The sequence below is a fragment of the Lepisosteus oculatus genome, chromosome 4, assembly GCF_040954835.1.
Source record: "Lepisosteus oculatus isolate fLepOcu1 chromosome 4, fLepOcu1.hap2, whole genome shotgun sequence".
Lineage (NCBI taxonomy): Eukaryota > Metazoa > Chordata > Actinopteri > Semionotiformes > Lepisosteidae > Lepisosteus > Lepisosteus oculatus.
The window spans coordinates 50,912,826-50,925,846 of record NC_090699.1 but is presented as its reverse complement, the minus strand read 5'-3'; the positions used below and the strand labels follow the sequence as shown (position 1 = coordinate 50,925,846).

The 13,021-nt window shown below is 37.7% G+C and overlaps 1 protein-coding gene and 1 non-coding gene across 2 annotated transcripts in view; one reads left to right on the top strand and one right to left on the bottom strand.

Moving 5' to 3' along the window:
* The window catches only part of LOC102684719 (uncharacterized), a 61,962-nt gene extending 60,220 nt beyond the window's left edge, over window positions 1-1,742 (top strand). The window contains exon 3 of the transcript XR_011189476.1: window positions 1,664-1,742. This is a non-coding gene — a transcript (uncharacterized protein). The remainder of the gene's footprint in view (window positions 1-1,663) is intronic.
* Window positions 1,743-5,928: 4,186 nt separating this feature from the next.
* gpr27 (G protein-coupled receptor 27) lies at window positions 5,929-11,480 on the bottom strand. The gene has a single exon (XM_015347095.2). It carries the CDS (start codon window positions 10,599-10,601, stop codon window positions 9,486-9,488), a length of 1,116 nt encoding a protein of 371 aa, XP_015202581.2. The 5' UTR covers window positions 10,602-11,480; the 3' UTR covers window positions 5,929-9,485.
* Window positions 11,481-13,021: the final 1,541 nt, after the last annotated feature.

The window sequence follows — 13,021 nt, the reverse complement described above, 5'->3', positions numbered from 1 at the left end:
GATCCACTGCTCCAACAAAGTCTCTTTGATTCCAGAGCATATCATACTGACTGCCCAGATCCTTTGCATCATCCTACTGCAAGTGGAAGAGGCAATGTCGGCAGCACCGGCCTCTGAACCCGCTCCGCTCTATGCTCCCCCAGACAAACGATTCATTCCATTTTAAGTCCACCCAGAAGTATTGTGGTGGGGCCACAGTTCCAGGTTTGCATCCAGCGCCCTGCATAGTTAATTCTTGGATATTTCTGGCTGGCCCTCAATGAGGACGTACATCGAGGACTTCATGGCATCCTATCCTACCTAAAAAAGGGTTAAGGACCCAAGAACAGTGCCAGTGAGCTTCCTTCAGTCCCTTCCAATTCCATGGCATCCATTGACGTCCATCTCAGTGGACTTTATCACTGGTCTCCACTGCTCCAACAGCTGTTCCATGATTCTTACCACAGTTAACAGGTTTTCCAGGGCCACCATCTTGTCCCATTACCAAGGCTGCTGTCAACGCCTTAAATGGCAGACATCTTTGCAAAAGAGATTTTTCACTGCCAGTGAGCCACTCCTCTGAGGCCAGTGCAATACGTTTGGTGTTGACCAAACACCTTCACCAGAAAGTCCCTTCCCGGGAAGCTGGCTGCACGGTTTATCGGACAAGTGATTGTACCAGCAGTACAAGTGATTATTCTGAGCTGGTACAAGTTATTATTACGCAACCTCATCCTCTCTGGTGGCAGAATCTCATGAATACAGGCCCCAGCACATCCTAGACTTCTGGCAGGTCCAGGGAAGCCTGCAGTACCTGGTGCACTGGAGAGGGTGTGGAGTTAAACAGTTCTTCAGGGTTCCAGCTAGACAGCTAAAGGTTTCATGTCTGGTTCACTCTTTTCATACCAGTACCCAAGGAAACTGTCTCCAGCACCTGGAGATCTCATTTGAGGAGGAGCGTACTGTGTTACCCATGCAGATTCCAGCTCGTAGCCCTATGCTGCTATGGTAACTAGCCATGTTTCCACTCGAGCTAAAACTACTACCAGATCTAATTTAATTATTAGGTACTTACCTCATTACTTCTCCCTCTGGTATTTATGTCTTGCCTTACTTCCTGTTCAGTGCTCAGTCATCCAGTTTATTCCCCTTACTCTCTGGCATTTTCCCTACCTTCCTTTCCTCTGAGAACTTCCAAGCTTTGCTTGCTCTCAACTATTGGGTTCATTCTCCTGTCCTTCTACTGCCTCACACTCCAGGTTATTTCAGCGATATAACACTTTTTCCTTTTAATTTTCTTTAAACAAAACATTCTCTCTCCTATCTCTTCAAAACGATTTAAAAACTTGCTTATGCAAATATCAACATTTTAATCTAATAATATGCAGTCCACGTATGATGAACTGGAAAGGACAAAGAAAAAGATCATGAAGTGTCACATTTGGCATGTCTTGTGAAATACTTTTTAATGTGACCTCTTTACAGGTTATATACTGTATACTAGGGAATGAGTTGTGCCATTTGGCAATTTTGCATGTCATTCAAAGTATGAAGTACAAAGAGCTCAAGAAACATGTTCATCTTAACATTCTTTGGGTAACAAGTCTCTTACTTTACTCCCTAGAACACCTCCGGTCCTGTTTTTTAGTTTTGTTTATGATGTATTGTATTGTCACATCTGCAGGCTTGTGAGAAGGATCCTCAGTGTGGTGTTGGAATGTGCTGTGCAGTTAGCCTGTGGATACGTAACTTGCGAATGTGTGCACCAATGGGCAATGAGGGAGAGGAGTGCCACCCGCTGAGCCACAAAGTAAGTAAGCGCTCTGCACCATGTCAGGTATTTAATTCTCCATCAGTACTTTACAAAACATATTTGTCCTCAGAGCTATGCTTCACTGGAGGCAGGGTTTTTGGAAGCTATATTGATTTGTACCCCATGTTCCCCATGTGGATAGAGCAGCAAAGGAAGGAAGTGAGGAGCCCAAAGACTACAGAGGGAGAAACCAAATTAAAAACTAAAGCATGGTGTGTTTAATGCATTTCACATGCCTTAAGAACATGTACAATTGTTAAACACACTGCAAATGGGTTGGGACACCCCTGTGCACATCTACGATTCCATACGTAACCTTCCTACTAAAGAAACAATACTGTGCTGCTTCTATAAGTGTTCTCAGCAATATGCTGACCAGGATTCTTTTTATTGAGTGCACAGACAAGCTACCAGGTGGTCTCATGACATTTTAAACCCCTAAGATCATATAGACACTGACTCTAATGACTCATACATCAGGTCAGGGGACCATGTTTCCATGACTTGTACAGTACATGGCTTTCTAACCTCATACCACACAAGGGTAACAGAAGCACAGAAGAAATGATAGGACCGGAGTTCTCAAACTAGACAGAGTAATCAACTTCTTCCTTAAATGTTGAGGAACAATAAATATTCTGGACATTTTCAGGGTGAACATAAAGCAATGTCTCTGCAAATAATCCTCTTCCCTTTACATATATCTGATAGTACATTACCCCTCTGTTATCTGAATACAGGCAGAGTAACATTCATACAATACACTATTTGAACACATATTCACCCACAGTTTCAGTGATATCTTTAGCTTTATCCTCACCCTTCCATTTGGACAGGTGTCGTTGTACTTGTCATTTGCATTAGAATGATATCATAGTGTGATGAAATAAAAATTTTGTCTGGCTAGGCATTGTGTTTAAGATAGGTTTTATGACCTGAATCTAAAGAACAACAAAAATACCCTGAAATAAGATGTTATGAGTGTTGAAGTTCGGTTATTCTTAATATTTAATTAATTCTGATAATCAAAAAGATAAATGATTTTCCATTTTTGTTCTGGTGATGACACAATAGTTCATATTTTAGAAATCTGGAAGATTTAAATAATCAATTTCTGTTTTTCAAATTATCTCCAATACTGCTTTTATAAATCTATACATAATGACTCAGACAATGATAAATGTAGACCAGCATCATTGTCTCATCCGTCATCTGCGATACATCAATATACAAAAACATGGATTCTTATAAGCTCCTAGCTAGACATTAGTTGGTATTTCTTATGTCATCATCATCATCCTGTTCTTGGTATTTATAATTTAATATTATTCTCTGTTTTTCCAAGGTTCCATACTTTGGCAAGAGGCTACATCACACCTGTCCCTGTATTCCTAATCTGGCATGTATTAGGACAGCAGAAGGCAAATACAAGTGTTTGCCACAGTTTAAAAACCAAGACTTGTTTTTCTGAACAGCTCTGCGTAATCTGAATCTTCATTTGTACAGTAACATGGTGTATGCAATTAACTGAGATAGTTCTTCATTCCTATTTATTATTAAAACCCTGTGTCATAAAGCATAACTCTCAAATTTTCTCATATGACCTTAAAATAAAACAAATATGTGCCTATTTAGAGATGGGTTATCTTTTCAAAATAAAAACTAACGTTCGCGAGTATGTCAACAATGAAGAAGCCGTATCATGTCAAATAATTGTCACTTTAAACTTCAGGTTTCAGAATTACTTTGCTTCTTTAAGTGGGATTAAAAGATTTTAGGATATGAACTTCTATCTGTATTCAAACCTGTATTAAATGAGAAAATATGTCAGGTTAATGCATGACATAGTAAATCTGTAATAAATGGACAAACTGTAAAGTAGAATATTTATTTTTGTGGAGGAAATGCTGCATTTCTTGCACATTTTGAACCTTTTTAGGTACATTGCTGGTGTCCATTTCTGTATCAGAAAAACAGCAGCATTTTTATTTAAAGATGTATACTATTGTTCTATGCCTTACATCTTTCTCTGCAAAGGGGTTAACTGTGAATTATGGTACACCTCTGGAATTAACATTGTTGAAAATACAAATTTCAGTTTGTTGAATACACTTTGGTTCCATTTCGCCAGCACAAACATAAGTGTATAAAACTCAATATAGTCCTGATAGCAGATTTGTCTTCACCGTATATTTTCTTAACACTAGCCATTTGGAAAAATGTTTTCATTTATAATACATTTATTTGTAGCATTCTGATTTATTGTACCTTAACCAAATCTACATAACATTAAAGTGCTGTCATTATGAAAAGTCTTGTTATTTTTTCAATATGTAGCTTAGGATTCATAAGTCATGTGTATAATTACATAGGCTTATAGGGCAACATCAAAATAAAACCAAATAAGATGGCCAATACACTAAAATTGTCTTACAAAGTTTCTGTATTCTGATTCTATATTCATCATATTACAATATACCTGATGAACATTGGGATTAGTCATGATAGTTGAAGTTTTATTGCATCTGTATATGTGGAAATTCAGTTGAAAACAGTGGCAGCCTTTTGTTATTTGGTTGAATTGTTACCTTAATTAAAATACGTTCTGTGTTCATTTCACTTTAAAAACATCACTTGACAGGAACTTAATTGTGCCCCCTAGGGCACAAGAAGTGTAACACAGTGGAATTTCCTACTGAATGAAAGGTTAATGCCCATATGTAGTACAACTCTAGGTAATCATGGCCCTTATGCCATTATAAGGCTGTTTTTGATGCCTCAGCTCATTTATTCAGCATCCTATTACTCAGTGATGTGAATTCCCAAGCAAAAAGCAATAAGCTTTGCCTGACTGGTTTATGCTAATACAAAAATTCAATATAAAAGCATAGAAAGGGCTTTCATTTTTATTAGACTGGTTTTCACAAAGACCTCTGCTTCAGTATGCAGTTATAGCATGCTGATATCCTATGATATATCTCATAATGCGTTATACCTACAGTATGTTCAATGTAATATAATTACAAGTGCCATATACTGTGTATACTGTATAAATGGCATACTATATAACTATAGTATATACACATTATGTATGAAAACACTGACTCTTTCTAGTGTATATTAGTAATATGCATCTCAATTCATCTAATGTACAGTATTGGAAAGTATGGAAAGAGGACAAAAAGCCTCCATATAATGCAAAGTAAGCATGATAATATCATTTTGGTTAAAATGCTATATTGCCTAATGCAGGGCTATGTTAAAGTGGCACACTATAATTGTTTCCTTGAAAAATCATCTGTGTCAAACCAACATAAACCCTATGTAAATACTGGGATAAACCTTTTAGAGACTGGAACTTGTGGTGAACAGAATGGCTCCTGAGAAGAAAAAGTACAGTTCACAGAAACCATCAATTTTACCTAAAGATTACTTCTGCTGACAGATCAAAGGCCAGCTTCGCATCTCACCTAGCAGCAAGTACAAGACCCTGAAGAGGGTTAGTGAACATGATAATACTGACAAAAAGCATTGCCAATGCTGCAAATAAACTTAGAAACGACCAATCTGAAAGTAGTATAAAGTTCCTCCGAGAAAACAGTGGCATACAAAATGATCCATTAGAGATTTTGCATAAAGCTTTGCTACAGGTATTACTGTCTCATCATGAACAATAAGATATGTCAGTGCAAAACGTTCTTCACGAACGTGATGCTGTTCAGAAACCTTTGCCGAGATGAGGCAACACAACAAAGAGACTGAAATGGGCAACAGAAGTGGAACAGTGGGATGATGAGATCTGCAAACCCAGATGAGCCCGTCTGCGCTGCTGGGTTATATTCAGTGGCAGTTTGTTCAAAGGCAGACTGGAGAGAGGGATTGTATAAGAGTCAGTGCAGAACAGCCCTGTATAATGATGCATGGATCACACCGTACATGTTTGGAGCTATATGTCAGGCAAGAGCGTTGGAGAATAAAATTGAACGTACCCTTATCGCCAACAGATAGCTGCAGATTCTGATCTTATGTGCCACTCCCTCAGTAAAGCATCGTGTTTGGCAGTATTTCATGACAATGATGCCGAAAATACATCAGGTGTAGTGGAATCCTATTTGGAATGTAAATAAACTGACAAAGCACTTACAAAGATATCAGGGCTTTCTCAAAGTCCTGATATGACCTTTATTGAAGCCATTGGACGAAACATGGAATCTAAGATTGGCTAAATGGAAACAAATCAAGAAGATTTGTGGAGAGTGCTACAGGACATTTTGAAAACCATTCCACAATCCTTTAATTGATAAACTGCATGGGAACATGAAAATGAAGAATGTCAATCTCTTTCAACAGCACAGCACCCCAGAACAAATGTGAATATCCATATCAAATGCTTTCATTAGTCTTTGCACATCTTCTGTAATAATGAATGAAGCTCATGTTTGTACATAATCATGAAATATACATTTGCAATATACATTTGTGGTGATTTCCAGAACTATTTCAGATCCTATGTTTTTTTGTGTTACCAGTAATTCAGATTTGAGTTTTTTTGGAGTGCCAACCTACTCAGCAAATGCAGACTACCAATGCAGCACATAGACAAATATTAAAATCTACAAGCCATGTTTTTCGAGCAGACGTTGAGCTCAAGGTTCCCTAATTAAATGTGGTGCTACTTTAGCCTAGCACCCTCCAGGAGAATAAACATATTTCTACCACTACAATAAATTCCATCTGCTTGTCAACTAAATCTTAAAGCCTTGAACTTATTAGTAGATATAACTTTGACAATAACTAACAAATGTAGTCTTGTCAAATGTGACAGAGAGAAAGTTTCAATCTAATTTCAGAAAAGCCAAAAATATAAGTACCGGCTATATCTCTATGTAGACTATAAAGAAGTGAAGAAAGTATAAATCCAGTTCCCTTTCTGTGACTGTTTTGCATCAGGTCAGACTATATAGCCTTGACAGCGTAAATGCTGCAACGGGCTCTAGTTAACTTATTTTCTCAAAATAAGTACAAGTCACTGGCTTCAAATACCACAGTGAAGTCCCAAGATTATTCATCCTATGATGATGTTCAGCGATGTGCTTCAGACATCCCACTGGACTGTGATCTCTTTATAGCAGCTTGCTAAAAAAATTTTACCTCCCTGATTAAGATATAATGCTCACAGACCCATATACAAATGGAAGAGGCCCCATAGGAAACTGGACAGGGTGGCAGATAAATCATTGTGAACAGGCTTTATTTCCAGAGCCATGATTTGCATTAATACGACTCATAGCTATAATTAGACTGATTCTGTAAGATAAGAACCATGTTTTTAAGAACTCTTTCATTACAGCTTGCTGTTTTGTCTTATAAAAAGCAGGTCATTTTTAAATCATCACCTTTCCTAAAATTATGATGTAACCAAAATGCTAATAAAATTTAGCAAACTAGATCTAACAAGAGTAACAAATTGCATTCAGAGTCATGTTAGTCTAGTGACTCTAAATGGTGATTGATGTTGTTATGAGTAGACTTGTTATTAATAAATTGCTATTGTTATTCTTAAGCATTGAAATGGTTAGACTTAAGCAAAAGTTAGAAAAGTAGAAGCCTTTTAAAAAGTATGGGCTCATTCCATTCACTAGTGCAGGTGAGCCATACAAAGCATGCAATTTGCAATTTAAATGGAATTTTAATGCATTCTGTCTGTCTTGGAACAACAAATAATGTCTTTAATGTTTCAATTTTCGAAGATACTTCACAATTGTGTTTATGCTTTAATGTATTACATTCCAGTTTTAATTTCAGTTTTTCAATTAATTATAACATGCCCTCTGTGGATGGAATGCTAGGGGGGTTACCCATTCCTTGAAGTCAGCTTCACAACCTAATAACTACATTACCATGATCAGTTCAAACAGAGAATTGAAAAAAATGATCAAGCAGAAATGTACAGGATATTCACAAATTGCACAATTTAAAAAGCATTTTTAGTCAGTCCATTATAGACTACACATTTTCAATCACTATATACTAAGAAATCATAGTTAAGAAATCTTTGAATTTTTGGAAGTCATATTAAATATTTTGGCCATATGAAAATTACCTTGTGGTAAAACTGAATCCTGAATGAACATGAGCCACCTCTCCTAGCTACTGGCAGAGCAAAAGTCAACATCTTGCAAAACTTCCTGACCTCACAGCAAGTGTAAGGTAATCCACACATACTGTAGCTTGGAATTAGATCCAAGAATGAGACAGGATAAACAGAATAAGATAACCCAGAGCAGTAGGTACTTCTTTATCCAGAGGGATGTAGGAGTGTAGAACAAATTACCCTTGTTTTGAATTGCAGCCGAAAACAAATACAATGGGTAGTCACATGAATGTGTCTTTAAAAATACATTGTTTTTACTTAAGATTAAATGAAACTGCTCAGACTGAAAAGCAGTATTTGGCACCTTGGCGCAAGAATGTCCCCAGTGATTCAGGTTATTGATCAACTGCCAAGGAGCAGTCATGCTGAATATTTGTCAAGTATCTGAGCAGAGTTTCCAGCCTTCAGCCTCCTGTTCTACCTGCTGTTGATCAATAACCCGAGTCTCCACCTGGACATCACTCATCACAGACTTAATTTCTGTATTTCTGTGCAATTTCTGTGGGAACTGCTCAAATCCTACCCTTTACATGGAGGCTATAATCTAATTACAATGATAGAATTCCTATTGTGTTCTACATGTATACTATTTTATCTCTAATCTTTTGTTACCTCCTCAATATCTTTTATTTTCTGAAAACAAAAGCATTTCTGACTTTTTAGACTCTGATAGTGATTCTAGCGTGCTCTTGTCAAGATATTTCCGCATTTATATTTTTTTCTGAATTCTTATTTTTCCTCTGAAATAACGTTATCTTTTATCCCTTGCTAAATTTGAAAACAATTCATTGGCCTTTGTTACGCATTGTTTATTTTCAAGTAAAAACATTTCAAATATACAACTTTCTACAGCATTGAGGCATTTTTAGTCATTAGTATTTACCAGCCAGCATTTTCTCTTAACCCTCAATAAAAAAATATGGTACATTTACAGGGAATGTAGAAGGAAGCATTTAGTCAATACACTCCCGACAAACAAATCTGTAATGTGAGATAGCAAAACAAGTAAAACTAAGGTTTGCAAAGTTTGTGTTCTCATTATTGTTACATTGTCCACTGAAACGAATTTAAGATAATCTTAGCAAAATAAATAGTTCAATAAAAGAAGAAAGAATAATAGCAGTACGTATTATCTGTACAACATTTACATCCAGCGAATACTGTAGTTCTTCCAACTGGAGTGGAATACACTTAGTTCAAACATCCTCCTACTGCAATCCTTCCCTTGTTCGCGTTAAATACTGAAAAAATAGACTTATCTTTTTTAAAAAATATGATTTCTTCACAATTATTGTGCATCTGCCATTCAATTATTGCAAAAATATGGCCTTAAAACAATATCTCCAGGAGATCCGAGATCGGTCTGCATAGCTGAACTGAACAAAACAAGAATACACGCTCACATGCGCACAAACAAAACAAGCCAGAAAAAAAGCCCTTTCGTTCTGGGATCTCTGAAAGGTTATTAAGAATTCCTGCAGTACTTTGCATCTCAGTTCAAATACAAATCTCAAACTAATATTAGTAGTAAAATTAAACTTATATAACGCAATATGGCTCCATCGGCGTCTGTGTGCTCAGGCAGCAAGGGAAATGGGTTCTGAAACAAATCCTCAATTCCTTGTTAAATATAAAGCACAGAATAGGGTTCACACCCGCCTGAGCGAATGTCATCCACACAGCGGCAGTCAGATAGACCTGGGGTATGGAGCTTGCTTTTACGAACACCCTAAGGTAGCAGGCAACGATGTAAGGGGACCAGAGCAAAAAAAACAGAAGGGTGATGATGTAAAACATCTTGCCCATTCTTTTTTCCATTTTGAATTCCTCCAGAACAAGCAGCCTCTTGTTTGGATTATGGGCAGCCTGTCTGATGCCCACTAACGTTGGCGGAGTAGGACCTCTTCCAAACCCCGCTATCCAGTTGGCGGCCGCTTGTCCGGTAGCTCCCGGTCCGTGAAAGGTCCAGTTTTGGCTTATTGCAGGGATCAGCTGAGCCGGCTTCATCTTACGGTGGTCGTAAACGAAGAAAAGCATTTTGATATAAACCACATGTGTGGTTCCCACGATGACAGCCAGCATCAGCATAAAACCTAGCGTGTCGTTCGCTTTGACGTAGCGGTGTTCGAAAATGCACTGCTCTTCCTCCTTGATAAATTTGTAAGTGCCCACATCAAACACCGGGGGGAACGCCATCGCCACCGAGAGCGTCCAGACCATGCAGATTACAGCCACACAAGTCCAGAGAGTCATTCTTTTGGAATAAAATCTGTGATGTGCAATTGCCATGTATCTGGTTACGCTGATGCAGAAGAGCATGAACGCTGCGTGGAAGCAGAAGAGAACTGCCATAAACGCGATGACCTTACAGCTGATTACGCTGTATGTCCAGCTGGAACCACTGCTGATGGATATCATCACAAAGGGAAAACACACAACAGATCTAATGATATCTGCCAGGCACAGGTCCAAGAGAAAGTAGTAAGGAGCCCGATGCAAGCTCCTGTCTTTCAATATGAGCAAACAAAGTAGAAGATTTCCTGCCACGCTGATACAGATGATCAGACCTAGTGATGCCAGCTTCACTGCAGAAGCCCGAACGGCATAATTCTGGAGCGAAGTGTTGCTTTCTCCAAGCTCAGTTGCGTTCGCCATCTATGCAACCAAACAACTGACACCCGCGCAGCCTCTATCATCCCAGAAAAACACACACGAGGTTTTTTTTCAGTCCGTCAATATAGTAATAAAAAGATGACAAAAACAAAACACAAATATGCGTGCGTCATTGCTAAGGGTTCAGTACCTCGAGCACCTGCAAATGTGGCATACGCGAAGTAAAATCATTCCCATTCGTTATAAATTCCAATCCAGCGCATTCCTTCATTTTCACATGACAAAGAAACTGGCCCCTTCTCTTTCCATCAAACAACGCGATGAAGTCACAATTACCCATGTCTTTTTATTCTTCTTCATTACAATGTAAGACGAGCTTCCAATTAAAAAAAAATCTTCTGCTCGGCGTTTCTGCGTTCTAAAAAATAAAGCAGCTCGTTTTGTTTATATCCGTTCATATTATGGTGGTCATACAAAAGCGGTTGTGTAAAAATGATTTAGAAAAACAGATCTGTAGCATTTTTCTCATTCTTGGTGCTCTATTTTTGATCCCTTCGTTCGCCTTGGGAGGCAAATAATAAAATTCGGAAGAAGGGAAGTTTGTAAACCAACGCATTCATCAACCGCATTTAAATTTTTTCAAGTACTTAAGATGGGAACATCTCCAGTCCGGTAAAAACCTATGCATACTACGGTTTATTTATTTATTTTTGAAGCTGTCAAATAGCTGAACTTCCGGTGACGGGTCTTCGCTATAGGATGGTTTTAGGGGGAGATTGAGGCTGCGCGAAGAAGAGAAGGCTTTGATGGAATATGATGGAGCTCAGAATTAGAACTGAGATCATTCGTATCCTGCTCTCTTCTGCCTCCTTCCTCCTGTTCGTGTACAACAGCGCGTTATCATCAATCCGCTGGACCGCGCATAGGGCGCCTACAGTGTAACTGTTCTTTCAAAAAGGAAAGCAGAGGGGGGAAAAAAAGCTTATTTCGTTCAGCCCCACACCCAAATACCTCGAGATTATACAACTGTACTTTTAAAGATACAGTGCTAACGATACATGCCACACGGCCGCAGAGCACAACAGGGAAATAAATGATTCCTAGCATGTTTTACCGTCTTCATCACTTGCTCAAATCGCTCGATGATTTATACAATTTAAACGTTGAACAAGTTGCACGTTTATATTTTTTTTTACAAAAAGTCCAACACCGTTATTTTTAAAGGGATAGGCGCCTTGAAGAGCTCAACTTCAATTTTTCAAGAGGAAGATAAAGTGCAATCATTTTCTAAGATTTTGTAAACAACGTTAATATTAATATAAAAAGGTGATTATTTTCCTTCCACTGGGTGGCGTCATAGAGCAATTACCGTATACAATTTTATAATACAGTACAATGTGTGTTCTTTACGGTAGGTATAAGCCTATATTCAGTTCCATACAGATTGAATTAAATATTTCAAGTGCACTTTTTATTTTAAAAAAGTTATTCACAAAACAGCACTTACATTTACCCACTTGCCAGAAAATTACACAAATAAAAATGTAAAAGAAGGGATTTCTTTAATTATGTGTGCCGATAGGTGTTTGATCACACTGATTAGTCTTCCGGATCAGAGTCAATAAGCTAAGCAACAGTAGAAAAAGTAATCTCAGCATTGGGGCACGTTTTCGTGTGATGTGACTGGTGTCAAGTACTTAGTTTAGTATGGTAACTAATATCGTGCTTTACTAGACTTTACTGTGCTTTAAATGTGATATACTGCAGTAAGCGCATGTTACAGTACAGCATCAGGGAGCAAATAAAAGTAAAACTGTGTTTAAAACATAACATGGCCAATTTAACTAACTACCAAATGTACTAATATTGTTATAATATTCTTACCTTTTATGTGATTGAAGATTTATTCCCCAATTTCCTTGTAATTTTCCCAGAGAAATGTGTAGTAATCAAATGTGGAGCTGCCAAATTATTTTTACTTTGTCCTCAGCACTACGTCACTGACATGAATCAAACTGATAGCACGCTTTGTATTCAGACATTTTGTTCTGATTAATCAGTTCTCTTCGAGCACAGTGATTAGTCTAACTGAATGTCAATATTCCAGAATACAATGTAGTTCTTGTCACTCATACGTGATTGATTGTATTGTACTTCACATCGGTGACAAGATTGGCAAAGTCACTGCACAGCTCTTCAAAAAAGACAAAGCACTCGTCTCACTTACCAGTAGCTATCGTAAAGTAAAATATAACTATATCTGGGTTTCTTTTCAAAGACAGAAAATCAAAGGGGATTATGTGAACTTTATACAGTTATGTGTACACAGGCGATTTAAAATATACTATACACATTTTATGAAATTGTATTATAGGAAAAAGTAATAGGTTTATTCCATTATGAAAAGAGAAGAAAGAAAACAACGTTTCGGCTGTGAAGCCTTCTCGGGTGTAATTAATTAA